The following is a 17,400-nucleotide window of genomic DNA, read 5'->3' as shown; positions in this document are numbered from 1 at the left end:
GGATTGACTATAATTTACTAACAATTCTTTATTATATTTTACTATTTTTTCATAATTTTTTTATATATAATTATTTACTATAATTATGTAAGTTCATCATTTTATCATTTTAAAGATTAAAATGTTGTTCATTAATTTAAAAATATTTCTAGAAATATTTAATAAAAATTTAATTTTAGTAAAAATATCACTATAAGATTTATACAAAAGTAGATTGAGTGTCAATTTAAGGAGGAACAATATTACTTTATTTTTGAAAAAATTGGGATTAAATTGAAACTAAAAATAAATATAGGGATCAAATAAAATCATTTTGACATGTTACACAACTATGAAATGACATATGTAAAAAATAAAAAAAAAATCAAAATAATCAGAAATTGACATGTGACATTGACTTTAATACTGTTTGATTAAACTAACGGTAAGAACCAAATTGAATCATTTTTTTAAAATAAGGACTAAATTGAAACAGAAAAAATTTGAGAACCAAATTGACATTAACTGACAAATACAAAAACCAAAAGAATAATTTAACTTAAAACTATAAACAACACAAATTAAATTAAAAATAAATCAACATAAATCAAACTGAATTTTTTTTTTTTAACTTTTAACGTTTATTACGCATTTCATTTCAGTTACCATTAGAACCGAAACAGTAACAATGAAATATGTCTCGATTAAGAACTGTAACAAAAAAATAACATTTTTTATTCCGGTTAAATATACCTTAAGTCTTAAAGTGATGTTAAATAGTTAAAATAACAGTTGTAGAAACTATTTTCTTACGTGAAAACAAAATAATAATAATTAGAGATGATTTTTTTTAAACCTAAAATCTGAAAATTATGAAAATAATTTAAATAAAACTTGTATTAGTTAAAATTAATTAATTATAATATGTTAATTTGGGTCGACATCAACACTTTTTTTTCATTTTTGGAATATCTAGGATTGCTAGGAGTTTCGTGTGGCTTAGAATTACTGAAAACAGGACTCAGTTGCAATTATAGAACTGTTAGACCCCGAATCAAAAAGACCAAAAGAATTGAATCGAAGAAGTGAAATACAATAATACACGAAACGAAATCAAACATTTTTGAGTGGTCCATATGAAGCTGCCATGATCAAAAGTTAGAGTTAGGTCATTTACATTTCTTTTATTTACTTATTTATTTATGTATTTATTTATTTTATTAAATATCATTCTCAATGGCATGGAACCACCAAACCCTGTGGGCCATCAATACTGAATTATAATATTATAATAATATATTAATTATAATATTATGATTTAGAAGTATAGCTCTACTGGAATAAATGTACTTTCGAAGTTTCCGAATATGGTCAATGGTAGTGGTTGTTGACCCACTTAGTAGTAATAACCCAAAGAGAAATGAGGAAATAACCAAAAGAAATCAGATACCAAAAATTTAATTAAGGAGTAAAAAAAGGAGAGAAAAATGTAGAAAAGAGAGTGAAAATGGAGAAAATTAAAGAAAATAATATTGTGAATGTTATGATAAATATGATATATAAAATAATATTTTAATGGATTAAATATGTTTTTTTATGTCTTAACTTTTAGTAAAAATTGTAATTAGTTCCATCCGTCTCTCGATTTTAGAAATATGTAAATTTAATAATTTTAATCAAATTTTGTTAAATTTAGTTGACGTTTCAAACATGTTTAATGAATTTTTGACACATTTTCGTTTTAATGTTAGCTAAAAAATATTAAATAAATTTAACAAATTTTAATTAAAAATATTAAATTTACGTATTTTTAAAAATGGAATACTAAATTAATATAAAATTTTAAAGAAAAATTAATTTTAAATTTTACTGTTAAAAGATTAAAAACAAATTCAATTTTATTTCATGTGATTAAATCGAAAGATTACAATCTTATAAATCCGTCTTCTCCTTTATCTGCAAATCACTAAATGCAAAACAAAAGCTTTATTTCCAAAAAGTTCTCCCAAAATCAAACTCAGTCTTAGTCTTTTAAATTTATTTTTTAAATTATTTATTTGAGAATATTTTCATTTCTTATCACATTATTAATTGTCTCCACAAGTTGGCATCATTACCAACATTCATGTTAAGAATCGCATGCGTCACTAAAGTTATAATGGGAAAACTTATTTATTTAACTTCGTTTATTAAGATATTTTTGTAGTTTCTAAAATTTAAATAAAATTTTTGTGGTAATCCTTCAAATTTGAAATTAATATTTTTAACCCTAAATGTAAAAAGGATATTTAAAGTCTCATAAATTTGACTGGTTTTTCAAATTGAGAATTATTTAAAAAGTTAAATATAATTTTATCATTTCACTTTTAGTAAAAATTAAAATTTGATTAGTTTATCTTTAAAATTTTTATTCAATTGAGTCCTTCAACTTGCATTAATTTAGTCGTTTTAATCAAATTTATTAAGTTTTTCTATATTTAAATGTTTTTCATAATAACTAATATTAAAATGAAAATGTATTGAATAATGTAAATAGTTCAGATGCTATCATCAAACACGTTTGAAACATCAAATCAACTTAATAAAATTTGATTAAAAAAATTAAATCTACATATTTCTAGCATTGAAGGACTAAACTAGATAAAAATTTCAAAAAATAACTAATTCCAAGTTTCTCATAGTTTTGAGATAAAAAAAAACATATTTAATCTAATTTAAAAGTAATTTTGAAGATTTCTAATTAAAAAAGTAATTTATTTTAATTTTTAAAGTTAACAGTAATCATTTGTTGACTTAATTAGCACATACTAATTTGAGAAAAACGATTATAAGAGTGTTTGAAATATTTTTCTCCTATTCTCGCTCTCACCATAATAGCAAAAGTACTACAACGGCAATGGCATTCCTTCATATTTTTTTTTCCTTATTTTTTTTAATATTGTTAAAATTAACGCATAACTAAATGTAACATTTCTTTAATTCACGAGATTTTGAAAGCTTGAAATTATGAATATATTTATCTTCCAACATTATCCATCATTTGAATTTTGGAAGTTTAAAATTGTGAAAATGATATCTCTGTAGTTATAAGAAAACATGCCATTAAATTACTTAAACTTTCCTCTGACTAAAAATAGTTAATCATACAGTGTAGGTGACTTTTTTTCAATCCCATATTTTTTTTCTGTAGAGAAAAAAAATAAACAAAATCAATGCTAATTATGAATTAGAGATGTTAATTTGAACATTTCCATTCAAGAGACTCAAGGAAAACATCATCATGGATTGAATTTTTAATGATTCAATCCACATCCATTTTGGATCCAAATAATTGGATTAGATTTTCGATCCAAATCCATTTTTTCAAAAAAAGTAGATTGAATTTTTTTAAAATCCAGATCCAAATATTTAGATCAAGTTTAAATCTAGATCCAAATATTTGGATCAAGTTCATAATCCAAAATTCATTTTTCATAAAATAAATTTAAATTCAATTTTTTAAAACTTGTGTACATAAGCTGATACCATAGAATTTGACAGATTTTTTGTTGGGGCCAACGAGGCCAAATTTCAGCATGAGATAAACTTGGATGACTTTCGAACGAATTTCGGTCGAGGACAACGTGACCAAATTTGGGCCAAGGTCGACTTGACAAAATTTCAGTCGAGATCGACTTGATTAGATTCTACTGAATTTCGGCCAAGGCTATTTTGGATAATATGACCAAATTTTGGCTATAGTCAACTTGGCCAAATATGACCACATTTGGGCCAGGGCCTAATTAGTCAAAATTTCGGTCAGGGTTGACTCCACTAAATTTGTCAGTCGGGACCGACTTGACTGAACATGGCCAGATTTCGATCACAGCCGACTAAGTTGAATATAGTCAAATTTCATTCGGGACTTACTCGACCAAATACGACTAAATTTGGGCTAGTACCGAGTCGACCAAATTTTGGTCATGACCAACTCGATTAAATTTGGCCAAATTTATGTCAGGACCAACTCGCCTAAATATGACCAAATTTCGGTCGTGATCGACTCTGCCAAATACGACCAAATTCAGGCCAAGACCAACTCAGTCAAATTTTGGTTGAGGCCAACACGACCACCGAATTTTGACCAGAGCCGACTCGACTGAATTCGGCCGAATTTCGATCGTGGCCGACTCAGTTGAATACGGCCAAATTTTGATCGTGACCGACTCATTTGAATACGGCCAAATATCATCCTAGGTCGTCTCAGTCGAATACGACTAAATTTGGGCCAGGGCCGACTCGGTCAAATCTCAATCGGGGCCAACTCGATTGAATTCGACCAAATTTTGACTGGAGCCAACTAGGCGAAATACAGCCAAATTTTGGTCGCGGTTGTCTCGGCCGAATACGGTCAAATTTTGTCTAGGTCGACTCAGCCCAATGCAGTCAAATTTGGGTCGGGGTGAACTCAACCGAATACTTCCAAATTTTGTGCAGGATCAGCTGGGCCAAATCTCGATCGAGACCGACTTGACAGAATTTGGCCTAATTCAGCCAAATTTTGTATAGGGTCATGCCAACTCAATCAAATACGACTAAATTTGGGCTAGTTCGTCTAAACCTTTAGCCTAACCTAACCAAAAATAGAAACTAAAAATTTGGATTGAATATTTAGGATTATCTATTTTGAAAATCTAGATTTAGAGTATGAATATACAATCCATAAAATATATAAAATGTATATCAGATTGATATCCAAATCCAATAAAATGGATTGAATTTTTAATAAAATAAATATTAAATGGATTGAATCATAGCAAAAATGGATTAGATCATGAAAATTAGATTTTTTGCCTATCCTTAGTTTAACTTTTCAGATCATCCTCTACTTCCTTTCGCTCATTTAAGAGTTCAATATTATAAATTATTGTTGTTATCTTCATAATTTTAATTTTTATGTGTTAAATAAACATTAATTATTACTTTTACCCTCATATTTTTATTCTTTCACTTTTATGTGTATTTAATCTTTTTTTATTAATAATTTTTTTTACAAGAGTATAATTTAAATTTGTTAGTAAAAACTTATGGATACATTAACAATTTCTTTATTAAACTTCTAAAATTTTCAATTAAATTGTAAGGTTTAAAGTTTATGAATATAAATTTTAAAGTTTAGTGTTTACGGACGTCTCACGTCGCACGTTGCACGTCGTATGTCTCACGTCGCACGTCTCTCACGTCTCACGTCTCTCACGTCTCACGTCTCACGTCTCTCACGTCTCACGTCTCACGTCTCACGTCCCAGGTCCCACGTCCCACGTCTCACGTGTCACATCTCATGTCTCACGTCTCACGTTCCACGTCCCATGTCTCACGTCTGACGTCTCACGTTCCATGTCTCTCACGTCTCACGTCCCAAGTCCCACGTCCCGCATCCCACGTCTCACGTCCCACTTCCTATGTCCCACGTCTCACGTCCCACTTCCCACGTCCCATGTCTCACGTCCCACGTCCCACGTCCCACGTCTCACGTCTCATGTCTCACGTCTCTCATATCACGTCTCTCGTCGCACGTCTTATGTTGCACGTCCCACGTTCAACGTCTCACGTCCCATGTCCCACGTCTCACGTCTTACGTCTCACATCTCATGTCTTACGTCCCACATTGTCTCACGTCTTACGTTCCACGTCATCTCGCATCCCACGTCTCACCTCCCACGTCTCACATCTCACGTCTCATGTTCTACGTCTCACATTCCACGTCTCACGTTCCACGTCCTACGTCTCACATCTCACGTCTCACGTCTCACGTCCCACGTTCCACGTCTCACGCCCCACGTCCCACGTCCATGTCTCACGTCCCACATCTCACGTCTCACGTCTCTCCTCTAACGTCTCTCGTCGCACGTCTCACATCGACGTCTCATGTCCTACGTTCCACGTCTCCCACGTCTCACGTCGTTTCACGTCTCACGTCCCACATCCTACGTCTCACGTCTCACGTCCTATGTCCCACGATCCACGTCCTATGTCTCATGTCTCACATCCTACATCCCACGTCTCACGTCGCACGTTCCACGTCCCACTTATCACGTCCACGTCTCACCTTCCACGTCCCACGTCGCACGTCTCACATTATTGTACTGAAATACTTGATTCTTTCATAAAATAATGGTGTTTTGGTTTACTGGTTGCAGTATAGCTAAGGTTCTTCTTTGTTGTTTATCCTTCTTTAGATAATAGTTTCTTATTGATCAAAAGAAGGAAGAGAAAGGACATTATTTTAACGGAAATATGAAAGCTAACCTTATGCAACAACAATAATTTGAAGCTTTTGCTATCATTACATGGATGATTTTAGAAAAGTGTTTAGATGTTGGCAAGTAATATTTTTTTATTAGTTTTCTGTTCTACATTCAATATGCGAAGAGATGTGTCACAAAATTCTAATCAAAGGTGGGCAAAAAATCCATTTTTTATAATCCAATCTATTTTTTCTATGATCTAATCCATTTAATATATCTATTTTATTAAAAATTCAATCATTTAAAATTCATTTTATTAGATATGGATATCAATCTGATATATATTTTATATATTTTATGAATTGGATATTCATTCTCTAAATCTAGATTTTCAAAATGGATAATCCAAAATATTCAATCCAAATTTTTAGTTTATATTTTTGGTTAGGTTAGGCTAAAAGTTGAGACCGACTAGTCCAAATTTAGTCGTATTTGATTGAGTTGACGTGACCCTGTACAAAATTTGGCTGAATTCTGTCAAGTCGGTCTCGATCAAAATTTGGCCCAGCTGGTCTTGGACAAAATTTGGAAGTATTTGGTTGAGTTCACCCCGACCCAAATTTGACTACATTGGGCTGAGTCGACCTAGATAAAATTTGACCGTATTCGACCGAGACAACCGCGACCAAAATTTGGCTGTATTCAACCTAGTTGGCTCCACTCAAAATTTGGTCGAAGTCAATCGAGGGCCCCGATTGAGATTTGGCCAAGTCGGCCCTGACCTAAATTTGTTCGTATTTGGCTGAGATGGCTTAGGGTGAAATTTGGCCGTATTCAAATGAGTCGGTCACGATCGAAATTTGGCCGTATTCAACTAAGTCTGTCACGATCGAAATTTGACCAAATTCAGTCGAGTCGGCTCCGGTCAAAATTCGATTGTGTTGGCCTCGACCAAAATTTGACCGAGTTGGTCCTAGCCTGAATTTGGTCGTATTTGGCAGAGTCGATCGTGACCAGAATTTGGTCATATTTAGGCGAGTTGGTCCTAACCTAAATTTGGCCAAATTCAGTCGTGTTAGTCATGACCAAAATTTGGTCAAGTCGGCACCGTATTCGGTCGATTAAGTCCAGAACGAAATTTGACTATATTTAACTTAGTCGGCCGTGATCGAAAATTGACCATATTCAGTCAAGTCGGTCCCGGCCGACGAATTTAGTGGAATGAACCATGACCGAAATTTGACTGATCAGGCCCTAACCTAAATGTGGCCATATTTGGCTAAGTCGGTTATGGCCAAAATGTAGTCGTATGAGGCAAAATCGACCCTGGTCGAAATTCAGTTGAATCCAGTCAAGTCAATCTCGACTGAAATTTTGTCAAGTCAACTTTGGTCCAAATTTTGTCACATCGTCCCCGACCGAAATTCGTTCGAAAGTCATCCAAGTTTATCCCATACTAAAATTTGACCTCGTTGGCCTCGACAAAAAATCTACCAAATTCTATAGTATCAACCCTATCAAAAATCTAATCCACATCCATTTTGGATCCAAATAATGGATGTGGATCCAAATTTGTGTTCATAAGGCTGACACCAAAGAATTTGACAGATTTGGCCAAATATTTCCAAATTTTGTCCAAAGTCAAATCTTGATCGGAACTGACTTGACAAAATTTGACCTAATTCGGCCAATTTTGTATAGAATCACGCCAACTCAATCAAATACGACTAAATTTGAACTAATCTGTCTCAATCTTTAGCCTAACCTAACAAAATATATAAAGTGAAAATTTGGATTTTGGATTATTTATTTTGAAAATCTAGATTTCGAGAATGATTATCCAATCCATAAATTATATAAAATGTAGATTAAATTGATATCCAAATCTAAGAAAATAGATTTTAAATAGATTGAACTTTTAATAGAATGGATATTAAATGGATTGAATCATAAAAAAAATGGATTGAATTATAAAAATTGAATTTTTTGCCCACCCTCAGAAAACATAATCAGGTTCGGTACAATAAATCGTTTTTAAATTTGGATGACAATAATTTTATCTAAAAAATTGAAAAAGTGATGTACAAACATTTAAACTCTATATATAAGGGACATATCAGTAACTAATTAGGATGTATTCCACCTACAGAAACAATTATGGCTTCAAAACCAGGAAGAAAGATTATTATTAAGAGGAAACAAAATAAAAATAACTACAATTAAAGATACACAAATTAACACAATCAGCTTTGACACAATTTCTCTCACAATCCAATCTGCAACTGAACATCAAATCACAACTAAGACAACTTTACTCCAAAAATACATCGACCGAGTAAGAAGGAACTATACCTCCTAATTATACAAATAAAAAAGAAAACAAGAGTTATCGTATTCATATTTCGTCAAGCTCATGATCACTAGAAAAATAATACAACAGATGAAACAAGACCAGTTACTTGTAAATGACAAGCAACAAACATTTATTTGGTGTGTGTAAACGCGTAGGAGGTGTTAAGTAATAATGCTAAATAATGTTGTGAATTCACAAAATGTTACAAGCATCAATAGGAACGCCCTACTTGAGCACAGCTTTGCGCCAAGCATATCCACTCAACACTAAAACCAAAGCTCACATTCTAAACGCAAGACTACTTCCGCAAACTTAAATTACATACAATCCCTTTACCTCTCTTTTTCTGCCTCTTCCCAATCTCAGCCTTAATTCCCTTCTTGCAGCTAAAACGATTACAAAAAGGAAGACCAGAAGAAACTAGTAAAACATTTAAATGGAACATATTGTAAATGTCACTTTATTGGACGGTAGCGGTTGCCTCCGCTGACCAATTCCACACTCTTACTTCACCAGTACCATCTCCGGTGAAGAATATGCCGTTAGGTCCTATCTGGATTGCTCGTACCTCTTGTTTAGTTAATATCTTACCCCTCTCTGCAAATCTGAAAAGAAATGGGGCAAACATTGAATAATGAGAGCATGAATGAATACGATGTAAACTTTATTTCCACCACAAGTACAAACAGCCATATAAGTTCTTATTTCTCTAGAATTGAAATTTATTCAGCATTGTGCGTATTTCTCTCTTACTAGTTTTAATATGAAATGATAACTGGCTTGGGTTTCATTTGGTTGTATTAAAAAAACAAGCTTAATTTATTATGCAAGTCATTAATTCCACTTGCAACATATAGAAGTAAAAACCATACAATTCAGTTTTGTAGAGAACCATATGGGGCAATTATTTAGTGGTTTGTACTCTGTAGTGGAAATAAGAGAACCAAATAAGAGCATGAACAGGAGATCAACTACTTACGATGGCAGATCATAGAGGCGCACAGTGTTGTCATTGCAAGCACCCAACAAAATGGGCTTGCCTTGTGAGTCATGCATCCCACATAGGGTAAGTATACCCTGCACACAAATAAAAAATCGTCAGAATAATGAAAGCCACCACATCACACACTCAACAAACCCCACCAGCCAAATTTCAAGTGCAAGTAATTACTGTTAAGGATATATAAATATACATCCTTGTAAAAACAATAACTCCATTTCGTTTTCATTTTTATTCAGTGAAAGAAACAGTTATATTATAACAAAAAAGTAATAAACCTTGAAAATAATAATGCAGCAAATGAGTGCACGAAAAAATAGAAAGTAGGTGGACTGAAGTATAGCAGCAGTGACAGATGCAGGGGAGGCAGGCATGGCCTATGTTCTCACCCTCCTAGATTTTTGTAATTACAATATATAAAATATTTACAGCTATTGGACTGCCCTCCCCCTCTATTTACTTTGGTACCCTTTTTCTGATAAGTAATATATTGGGTTAGAGGATTAGAGATGGTGCTTCTTTCCGACACTTAGTCTTGGTACGTGTATAAATATGGTGAGCGTAATATTTATAAATCGTGCTTCTTTCAACGGATGTAAGATAGACTGCGATATCATCTTTGAAATTGGTTTAAGCTTAACTTTACAAAACTGATTAGTAATGTAAGAATTGCCCCTATTTATATGCTATATTTTAATATTATCTTTAGTCAATGTGGGACAGTTCTTTCCAATACACATCCCTGTCTAGCACTATTGGGCTTGGTACGTGTATGATAAGTGTCCCTTTTAATGAAATCTAAAAGGGGCTTTAACATCGTCGTACAAAATGATTTAATGCTTAACTCAGTCCTCCAAAGCCAATCTGTAATCTGAGGATTGTTCCTAAGCTACTTGTATATTGTATTTTACACTATCTCTAGTCATCGAGGGGTTTTTCAATACAGCTCCAAAACTTCTTTCCCTATGGCTTAACACTTATTAGATATGCTCCACACAAGCATGCTTTGAAAGTGTTACTATATCCATATTCAAGTCACTTTTTTGTCTTGTGACCTCGTTATTTTTGAGGATTGAAATATTTCGAATAGTATTATCACCAAGGAAAGCTTACAACATATATATGCTCCTTTCTGATCAAGTCCCTATCCAGTTGCATGCAAAAGCAAAACTACCCAGAGTATTTTTCATGATCGGAAACTTGGGCAACATTTTTTATATTTTCTAAACCACATACATCTTGGGAGAATTTGAGTTCAGCTCAAGAGGAGTAGAGCTGGATCATTGATAGCAGAACTAAGGATTGATTCCACACAATTATGAGATATCAACATTTCAAACATCATAGTATAATAAATCAATTATCCAAGGGAAAAGTAAATAATAGAATACATACATGTTCCTCATTGTGAGTATATGTGACTTCCAAGTTTCCGCTTTCTGTAGCATACCATACCTGCAGAAATCAAATACTAATTGCAGAACTTACATATAGTCAATAATACATATACAGCCAGTAAAATTTGCAAAACCAACCTTCACAGTTTTGTCCAAGGAACAAGATAAAAGGAATTGTTCCCAGCAGAGAACAGACATCACAACAGATGTGTGCTCTGTTAGTGTCTGTATACATTGCAAGGTTTCAAGGTTCCATACCTGAAGGACAACAACCAATTGGAAGCAATGTGTCAAATTAACAAACCAAACCCTATTATCACATTGCTTAAAAAGAGACCAAAGAAAACGAACAATACACATGACAAGGAGCACACGTAAAACTTACTCTTATTGTATTGTCCATTGACCCAGAGTAAAGTCTATTAGCACCAACAACTAATGAAACAACACCACGAGAATGACCTTTAAGTGATGCAGCTGGCTCGAAGCAGTTATTACCTACATTAAACTTCCATGCCAATATAGATCCATCCTGCAATAGAAGTCATTTCATTACATATTAAAAATTAAGATGGTATTCCAAATGTGTAGACAAGTCAGAACTTTTTCTTCGGTATTCCGTTCTCATTTTCAATAATAACAAAATACAATGGGCTTTGAAAGATGTTTTGATTGAGTTTTATTGAAAATATTTCCCAAGATCACAGAAGCATAAATTGATTCATTGTTTGGGAGTTAAAAGGTACCCAACTACCTTAATAGTTAATGCTTGGAGATCATCACACAACCCTTCACATAAATAATATGAGATTCAAGGTATCACAGTCTCCGCATCACGAATTAGTCCTCCTTAGGCATAATCAATGGCCTATAGTCCAAGCCAAGATATCCACCAGCAATCAGAAATATCCCACATTCCCAGCTGACAATTGCTTAAAAACAATTGTCACACCTCATGTGCAAGCGCAACTAGGCATTAGACAGAACTTCTTGGCCAATTAGATGGCCTAAAAGAATAATATGGGTTGTTTTATTAGCGAGTAGTCAGTGCTATAAAGCATCATCCAATCCAATCCTTTACATCATAAGACCTGTGCTATGACATAATTATTTACTATTTACAATCCTATCATCCGTCATTTTCCTTTCATTTCGTCTATGCTATGTTGGTTAGAGAGAAAAGAAATTGAGAGTGAAAGAGAAAAGAAAGGAAGAGAAAGAGGTAAGAAATGACTAAAAATTGAAGTTGTTTGGTTGAAAATAAATAGAGTATAAAAGAAAAGAAAGAGAGAAAAATAAATAAAATATGCATATTATTGTTAGTATTATATACACATTTATTCATAAAATAAAATAAAACTGTTTATAGAAAAATAAGAAAGCAACTAAAAAACTCTCTCGTTGCCAGTTCAGCGCAATTCTTCTGTTATTTAAGAAGAAATGAACAGTAAAACACTTTCGGTTCATTTCTTCTTTTTTGTCAAACCAATTGCAAATTTCAAAGGCAGTGCTCTTCAACGCATTTCTTCTCTTTTCATGGCAAACAAACTGACCGTTAAGGTATGTATGGGAGTACGATTTTGGGGAAAAGAAAAAGGAGAATTTTTCCATTTTTAATTAATATTTTCTCATTTTAATAAAAAAAAAGAAAAATAAAATGATAGATTATCATAAACTAAATGATAAATCTTCTGATTCTTTTAATAATAATAAGTAACATATAACTCTTAAACTAAAAATAAAATTTTCTTCTCCCTTCCCTTTCCCTACAAGGCCCCAAACCAGACATACCCCACCGATTCTCCTAGTTATTTTTCTCCAAATATATTGCACTTACAAAATTGTATCAATAGCAAGGTAAAAGGCAAATAGTCTTATTAAATGTTTCTCCTTTAATGCCTTCATTGCCCGATGTCAGCCTCACCCATCAGCCCTAAAATTAACCTAAACATTGTCATCTGTAATGCCACAACTTTAGTCCCCTAACATTATTGTAAGATGCAACTCTAAAATGTTTAATCCATACAAGCATAACAGATGGGAATGCACTTTTTCATCTCATCCAACAGATCCCAAGCACCATGAAGATAATCAGAATTAAAATCAGGACCACTTACTGGGTGAAAAAAATAAATCATGAGTTGAAAAAAACAAATCATTGTCAAAGGGAAAGAAAATATTTACCTGTGTACCGGCAAAGAGCATATCATTGCTTACAACAAGAGCATAAACTTGTCCAACGGGGCCATTTAGACTTAGCTCCATTAAATTTTGAGTGTTCCAGGCCTGCAGCATCAATGTCATCAACCAAAAGAACATCACTTATGATGTAAGGAGCAGTGAAAAGAACATACCATAGCAAAAGCATTTCACTAAATTATAGAGATGTATTTTATTTGAAAATTTGCAGGGTACAAAATAAGAGAAAAACAAAAGTGATGCCTATTTCTCTTTCCTACCTTGACAAAATTGGGTATCCCAACAAAAACCCAGGGGCCTTCACTGATCATGCAACCTACTTCACCACCAAGATTGATCACACCTACACACTGCAAAGGAGCAAGGACAAACAAAACCAAGATCAATCTCACCTTTTCAACAAGGAAATAAAAAATAAAGAAAAATACAATATTTACTGCAGACCTTGAAATTTGGAAACAAAATAGAGAAAAGAGGAGCATTAAGTCAATTGTAATCATTTTAAAGAGACAGAATAATGCATGCTTCACATGGTACGAACAAGCAAAATCAAACTTGGAAGTAATAAAGAAATTCTCCTACTCCAAGGATATAGAAGCCTTGATATGAAGCTCCTTTTTATAATCATATGGATCAATATCCATGTTAATGATAAAATAAGGAAAACCTTTTTCAAATCCAAGAGATATAGAAGCCTTGTTGTGAAGCTCCTTTTTTTCACAATCACTACTAGACCTAACAAATCTTTTGTTGTTGAAGTTGTTAGTCTATTCATGCAAATTCCTCGTGATGCCCACTATAATGTTGTGATTCACAATAACATATACCATAAAAGAGGAGAAGGGCAAGGACCGTTGTATGAAGATAAAGGAAATACACAGAACAACGACATCGATCACTTGTGAACTTGGGTAGATCAAACAAATTATCCACAAGTTGAAGCCTTGTGAGATTCAAAAGTGATAATCAAGCAGAACTTCATATTGTCTCTAATCACGTTTGAATAAAGAACCAGACACAGAAATTGCTTGTCATTTGTTCAAGAGAAATTGTTGTGCAAGTAAATTAGTATTGAATTTATCAACTCCCAATAATGATCAACTTGCGAATGCTCTAAGACTTTGAGAGGTCTTTGTGTTCCAAGCTTGGTGCATACAACCTATATGCTCCAGCTTGAGAGGAAGAGTTAGAAAAGTTTATTATTGTATTTTGCATAACTTCATAAAAGTTGTATGTTGTTATAACTGTCAGTCATATAGAGTCCGATGTGTAGGGTTTTAGTCTACTTTTCTACTTCTGGATCGGGTTCAGACCCTTAATTTATATAAATACATAGATCTTCTGAGATATCATCTCTCAGGCACCATGTTCTATATCTATTATTCACAACTGCGGGAAAAGAGAAGTTGTATGTACATTTAAAATTGAGTCAATTGGCATTACAAAACAAAGCAAAACACTGATAGTTATCACCTTTCCAGACTGGCAGTCCCAAATCCTAGCCGTCTCGTCAGTGCTTCCAGTATACAGCTTATCTGAACCAGAGGGAAAAGCGATTGCACTCACAGCCTGTTCATTCAACAAAACCAACAAGACCCATACCATCAACTCTAATAACCGAAACACACACTAGTAAACATGTTATCAAATATCAACATTTCACAAAGCCTACATTAACACAGGCTCAGTTCACACTTAACCCTATATATGAAGCCACACAACCAGCATTTAAAACACAATTAGAATTATAATCACATGGCATCGTAGAATCCAACGATAAATATGATGTCAAGCACATGCTTGAAAGGTTTTAACAAACGGCCAGTGACCACAATTTCAGCCGCAGCATCGAGGTCTAAAGTCACCACAGCTAAGCCACATTTCTATGCAATTTCTCACAACATCAAGGATCAAACAAAACTGCAATCACAACCGTGATTTAAAACTTTTCACTATCAAGAAGAGTCTATACTTTATAATATATGGTATTGGACGCAGTTCCTCCAAACTGATCAACTCACTTTATAGAGTAAAACTAAATCAACGGTCAACATGGATAAGAAATCGATATCAGTAAAGTAATCAGAAGATTACGCGCACATACACAACAAATCAACATCAAAATTCATTTTCTAGTTTAAAATTAATTGAGATTACTTTCTTTACCGCTACCTTTAGCGGTGCCAATCCCATATCTAATAGAATCTATCTTGTACCTTCTGATGCCCTTCGAGCTGTGTCAGCAAAGAAAACCCATCTCCCACTTTCCAAGAGTGAAGGAACTTACACCTCTCTCCATAATTACAATTCCCCTGAATCCAATAATTGCAAACTTTTTCCGCCTTCACCACCGCCCCTCTACCGCCGCCGCCGCCGCGCCCCCCGCCACGGCCCCACGTGTTGTTGAAATTGGGGCGTCCGCGCTGGCCCGAGAATCCCGATAAGCCCGTATTGTCGTACGCACGCTTCGAGGAGGCCCCGTTGGCGTGGGAAGATGCGGGCAATTCGCTGTGCAGGAAGGGGCACGGGTAGCGATTGCACTTGCCCGCTTGCCAGTGGAAACACACTTTCTGGTGCTTCGCGTCCCCACCGAGACGGTTGTACACACGCTTGCTGCCCCCATCCACGTCCATGATCGAGCGAGCTAGAGTCTGTGATTGAGAGTGCGTTTATCTGATCGAGTTAATTAGGATTGAAAGGGAGAAGAGCTTTTGATTATCTTCCAGCGCAATTTGAAGAAAAACGGATGCAGGGTTGTGATTGGGGAAAAGATTGGAGCATGTGCGAGATAAATTCAGAAATATTGGGGGGGAGATGTAGGGGAATGTATAGCGTGATCATCAAGCGGGAGTGAAGTGAAGTGAAGCTCGTGGGAAAGAGAAACCCTAATTGATGAGATTAGGGTTCGTTAGAGAGACGTGAATTTGGTGCGGTGTAGTGAATCGGGAAGAGATTTTGTGAACTACACGTAAGCAGTGAGTTCTGAAGACATGTAGAATTACGGAATTGACCTCAGTATGACCCGCCACAATGTGGAAACTACACTTCTCCAGAAGATCAGCTCTTCTGAAATCTGTTATATATATATATATATATATATATATATATATATATATATATATATATATATTATCGACAAATTTAATTATTAGTATTTTGTTACACGTATATTAGACCTGTAATTTATGGATTTACTAAATTTTGATAATTTTTTTTTATAATTAATATATTATTTTCTAAATAATTTTAAAATATTAAAAATAAAAATATAAAAAATTATTCAGTAGTCAAAAAATTATTTTATAAATTTCATACATAAATTTTATTATGTCTTTGAACGATAATTTTTTTTATTTTGTTATCCGCACCAATAGAAAATGTGTTGACACTGCTTTTGGACAAACATGACCGGTAAATAGAATCTAATAGATGCGTCACAATTCATCAAAATTAATTTGGTAGAATAATGAAAATGAGTTTAGTTTAAATTATAATTTTAAGAGTAAGTAAAATAATCAATTAGTATTGGGTTCAACTCCCACGAGGAAAGTTTTTGTCTTAATATTTTGGAATCGCGTATAAATATTTAAATAATATCATTGTGATTAAAAACAAATCTTAGCAACAGAAAATGAATTTGACCTTCATAATATTGTTAAAATATCATTAAATACTTTTATTTACAATTTTAGTTACAATATTTTGAGTTGGTTACAATGTTTTGTATATTCGGATTTAGCCCATTCACTATTATGTGTTATGTGTAATAATTAGGACTTTTATTATAAAATGTGTCGTTGGTAGAGTAAAAGAAAAAATAATAGGAAAATTTATATATTTAATTATTAGCAATCGTAACTACAAACAAAATAAAAGAAATTATACATTGATATTCTTATATTTGAAAACGTTCTCTAGATTCATGTTTTGAAGAATAAATACGAAACTCCTTACTTGTAATTAATTTTTGAATGTTAGGAAAAGACTTTTCTAAATGAACAATTAGATTATTAGTATCATACTTCCTAATATCTATCCTTTTATATTTCATCAATTTATCTATTTTTTAAGTTTAATATTAAAAACTAATTTATCATTATCAAATAAAAATTCAAAGACCCAATTAGTAAAATAAAAATTATAATAATTAAGTCACAATTAAAAATCGGTTATAAAAAAATATAGTACATTTTTTTATATTCACAAAAATGAATATACAAAGACTCATAAAATCAAAAAGATAAT

At 33.2% G+C, this 17,400-nt stretch overlaps 1 protein-coding gene across 1 annotated transcript; it reads right to left on the bottom strand.

Moving 5' to 3' along the window:
- Positions 1 to 8,454: 8,454 nt before the first annotated feature.
- Positions 8,455 to 16,171, bottom strand: LOC114182137 (zinc finger CCCH domain-containing protein 48-like). The gene is made up of 9 exons (XM_028068913.1): positions 15,372 to 16,171; positions 14,629 to 14,724; positions 13,416 to 13,505; positions 13,141 to 13,242; positions 11,342 to 11,488; positions 11,095 to 11,214; positions 10,955 to 11,014; positions 9,539 to 9,636; positions 8,455 to 9,164 (listed from the first exon to the last, which is right to left on the bottom strand). The coding sequence occupies exons 1-9, from the start codon at positions 15,786 to 15,788 to the stop codon at positions 9,020 to 9,022; spliced, it is 1,275 nt and encodes a 424-aa protein (XP_027924714.1). The 5' UTR covers positions 15,789 to 16,171; the 3' UTR covers positions 8,455 to 9,019.
- Between the last annotated feature and the right edge of the window lie 1,229 nt (positions 16,172 to 17,400).

This window comes from Vigna unguiculata, chromosome 4 (assembly GCF_004118075.2).
Source record: "Vigna unguiculata cultivar IT97K-499-35 chromosome 4, ASM411807v1, whole genome shotgun sequence".
Lineage (NCBI taxonomy): Eukaryota > Viridiplantae > Streptophyta > Magnoliopsida > Fabales > Fabaceae > Vigna > Vigna unguiculata.
Note: the sequence above shows the minus strand (reverse complement) of the source record. Positions and strands in the feature narration are given on the sequence as shown.

Excerpts from the sequence above, each read along its gene's own strand:
- LOC114182137 (XM_028068913.1), bottom strand. The coding sequence starts at position 15,788 with ATGGACGTGGATGGGGGCAGCAAGCGTGTGTACAACCGTCTCGGTGGG. Across the intron at positions 13,243-13,415 it reads GGATACCCAATTTTGTCAAG|GCCTGGAACACTCAAAATTT; the intron begins GTAGGAAAGAGA and ends TTGATGCTGCAG. Across the intron at positions 11,215-11,341 it reads CAATGGACAATACAATAAGA|GTATGGAACCTTGAAACCTT; the intron begins GTAAGTTTTACG and ends GTTGTCCTTCAG.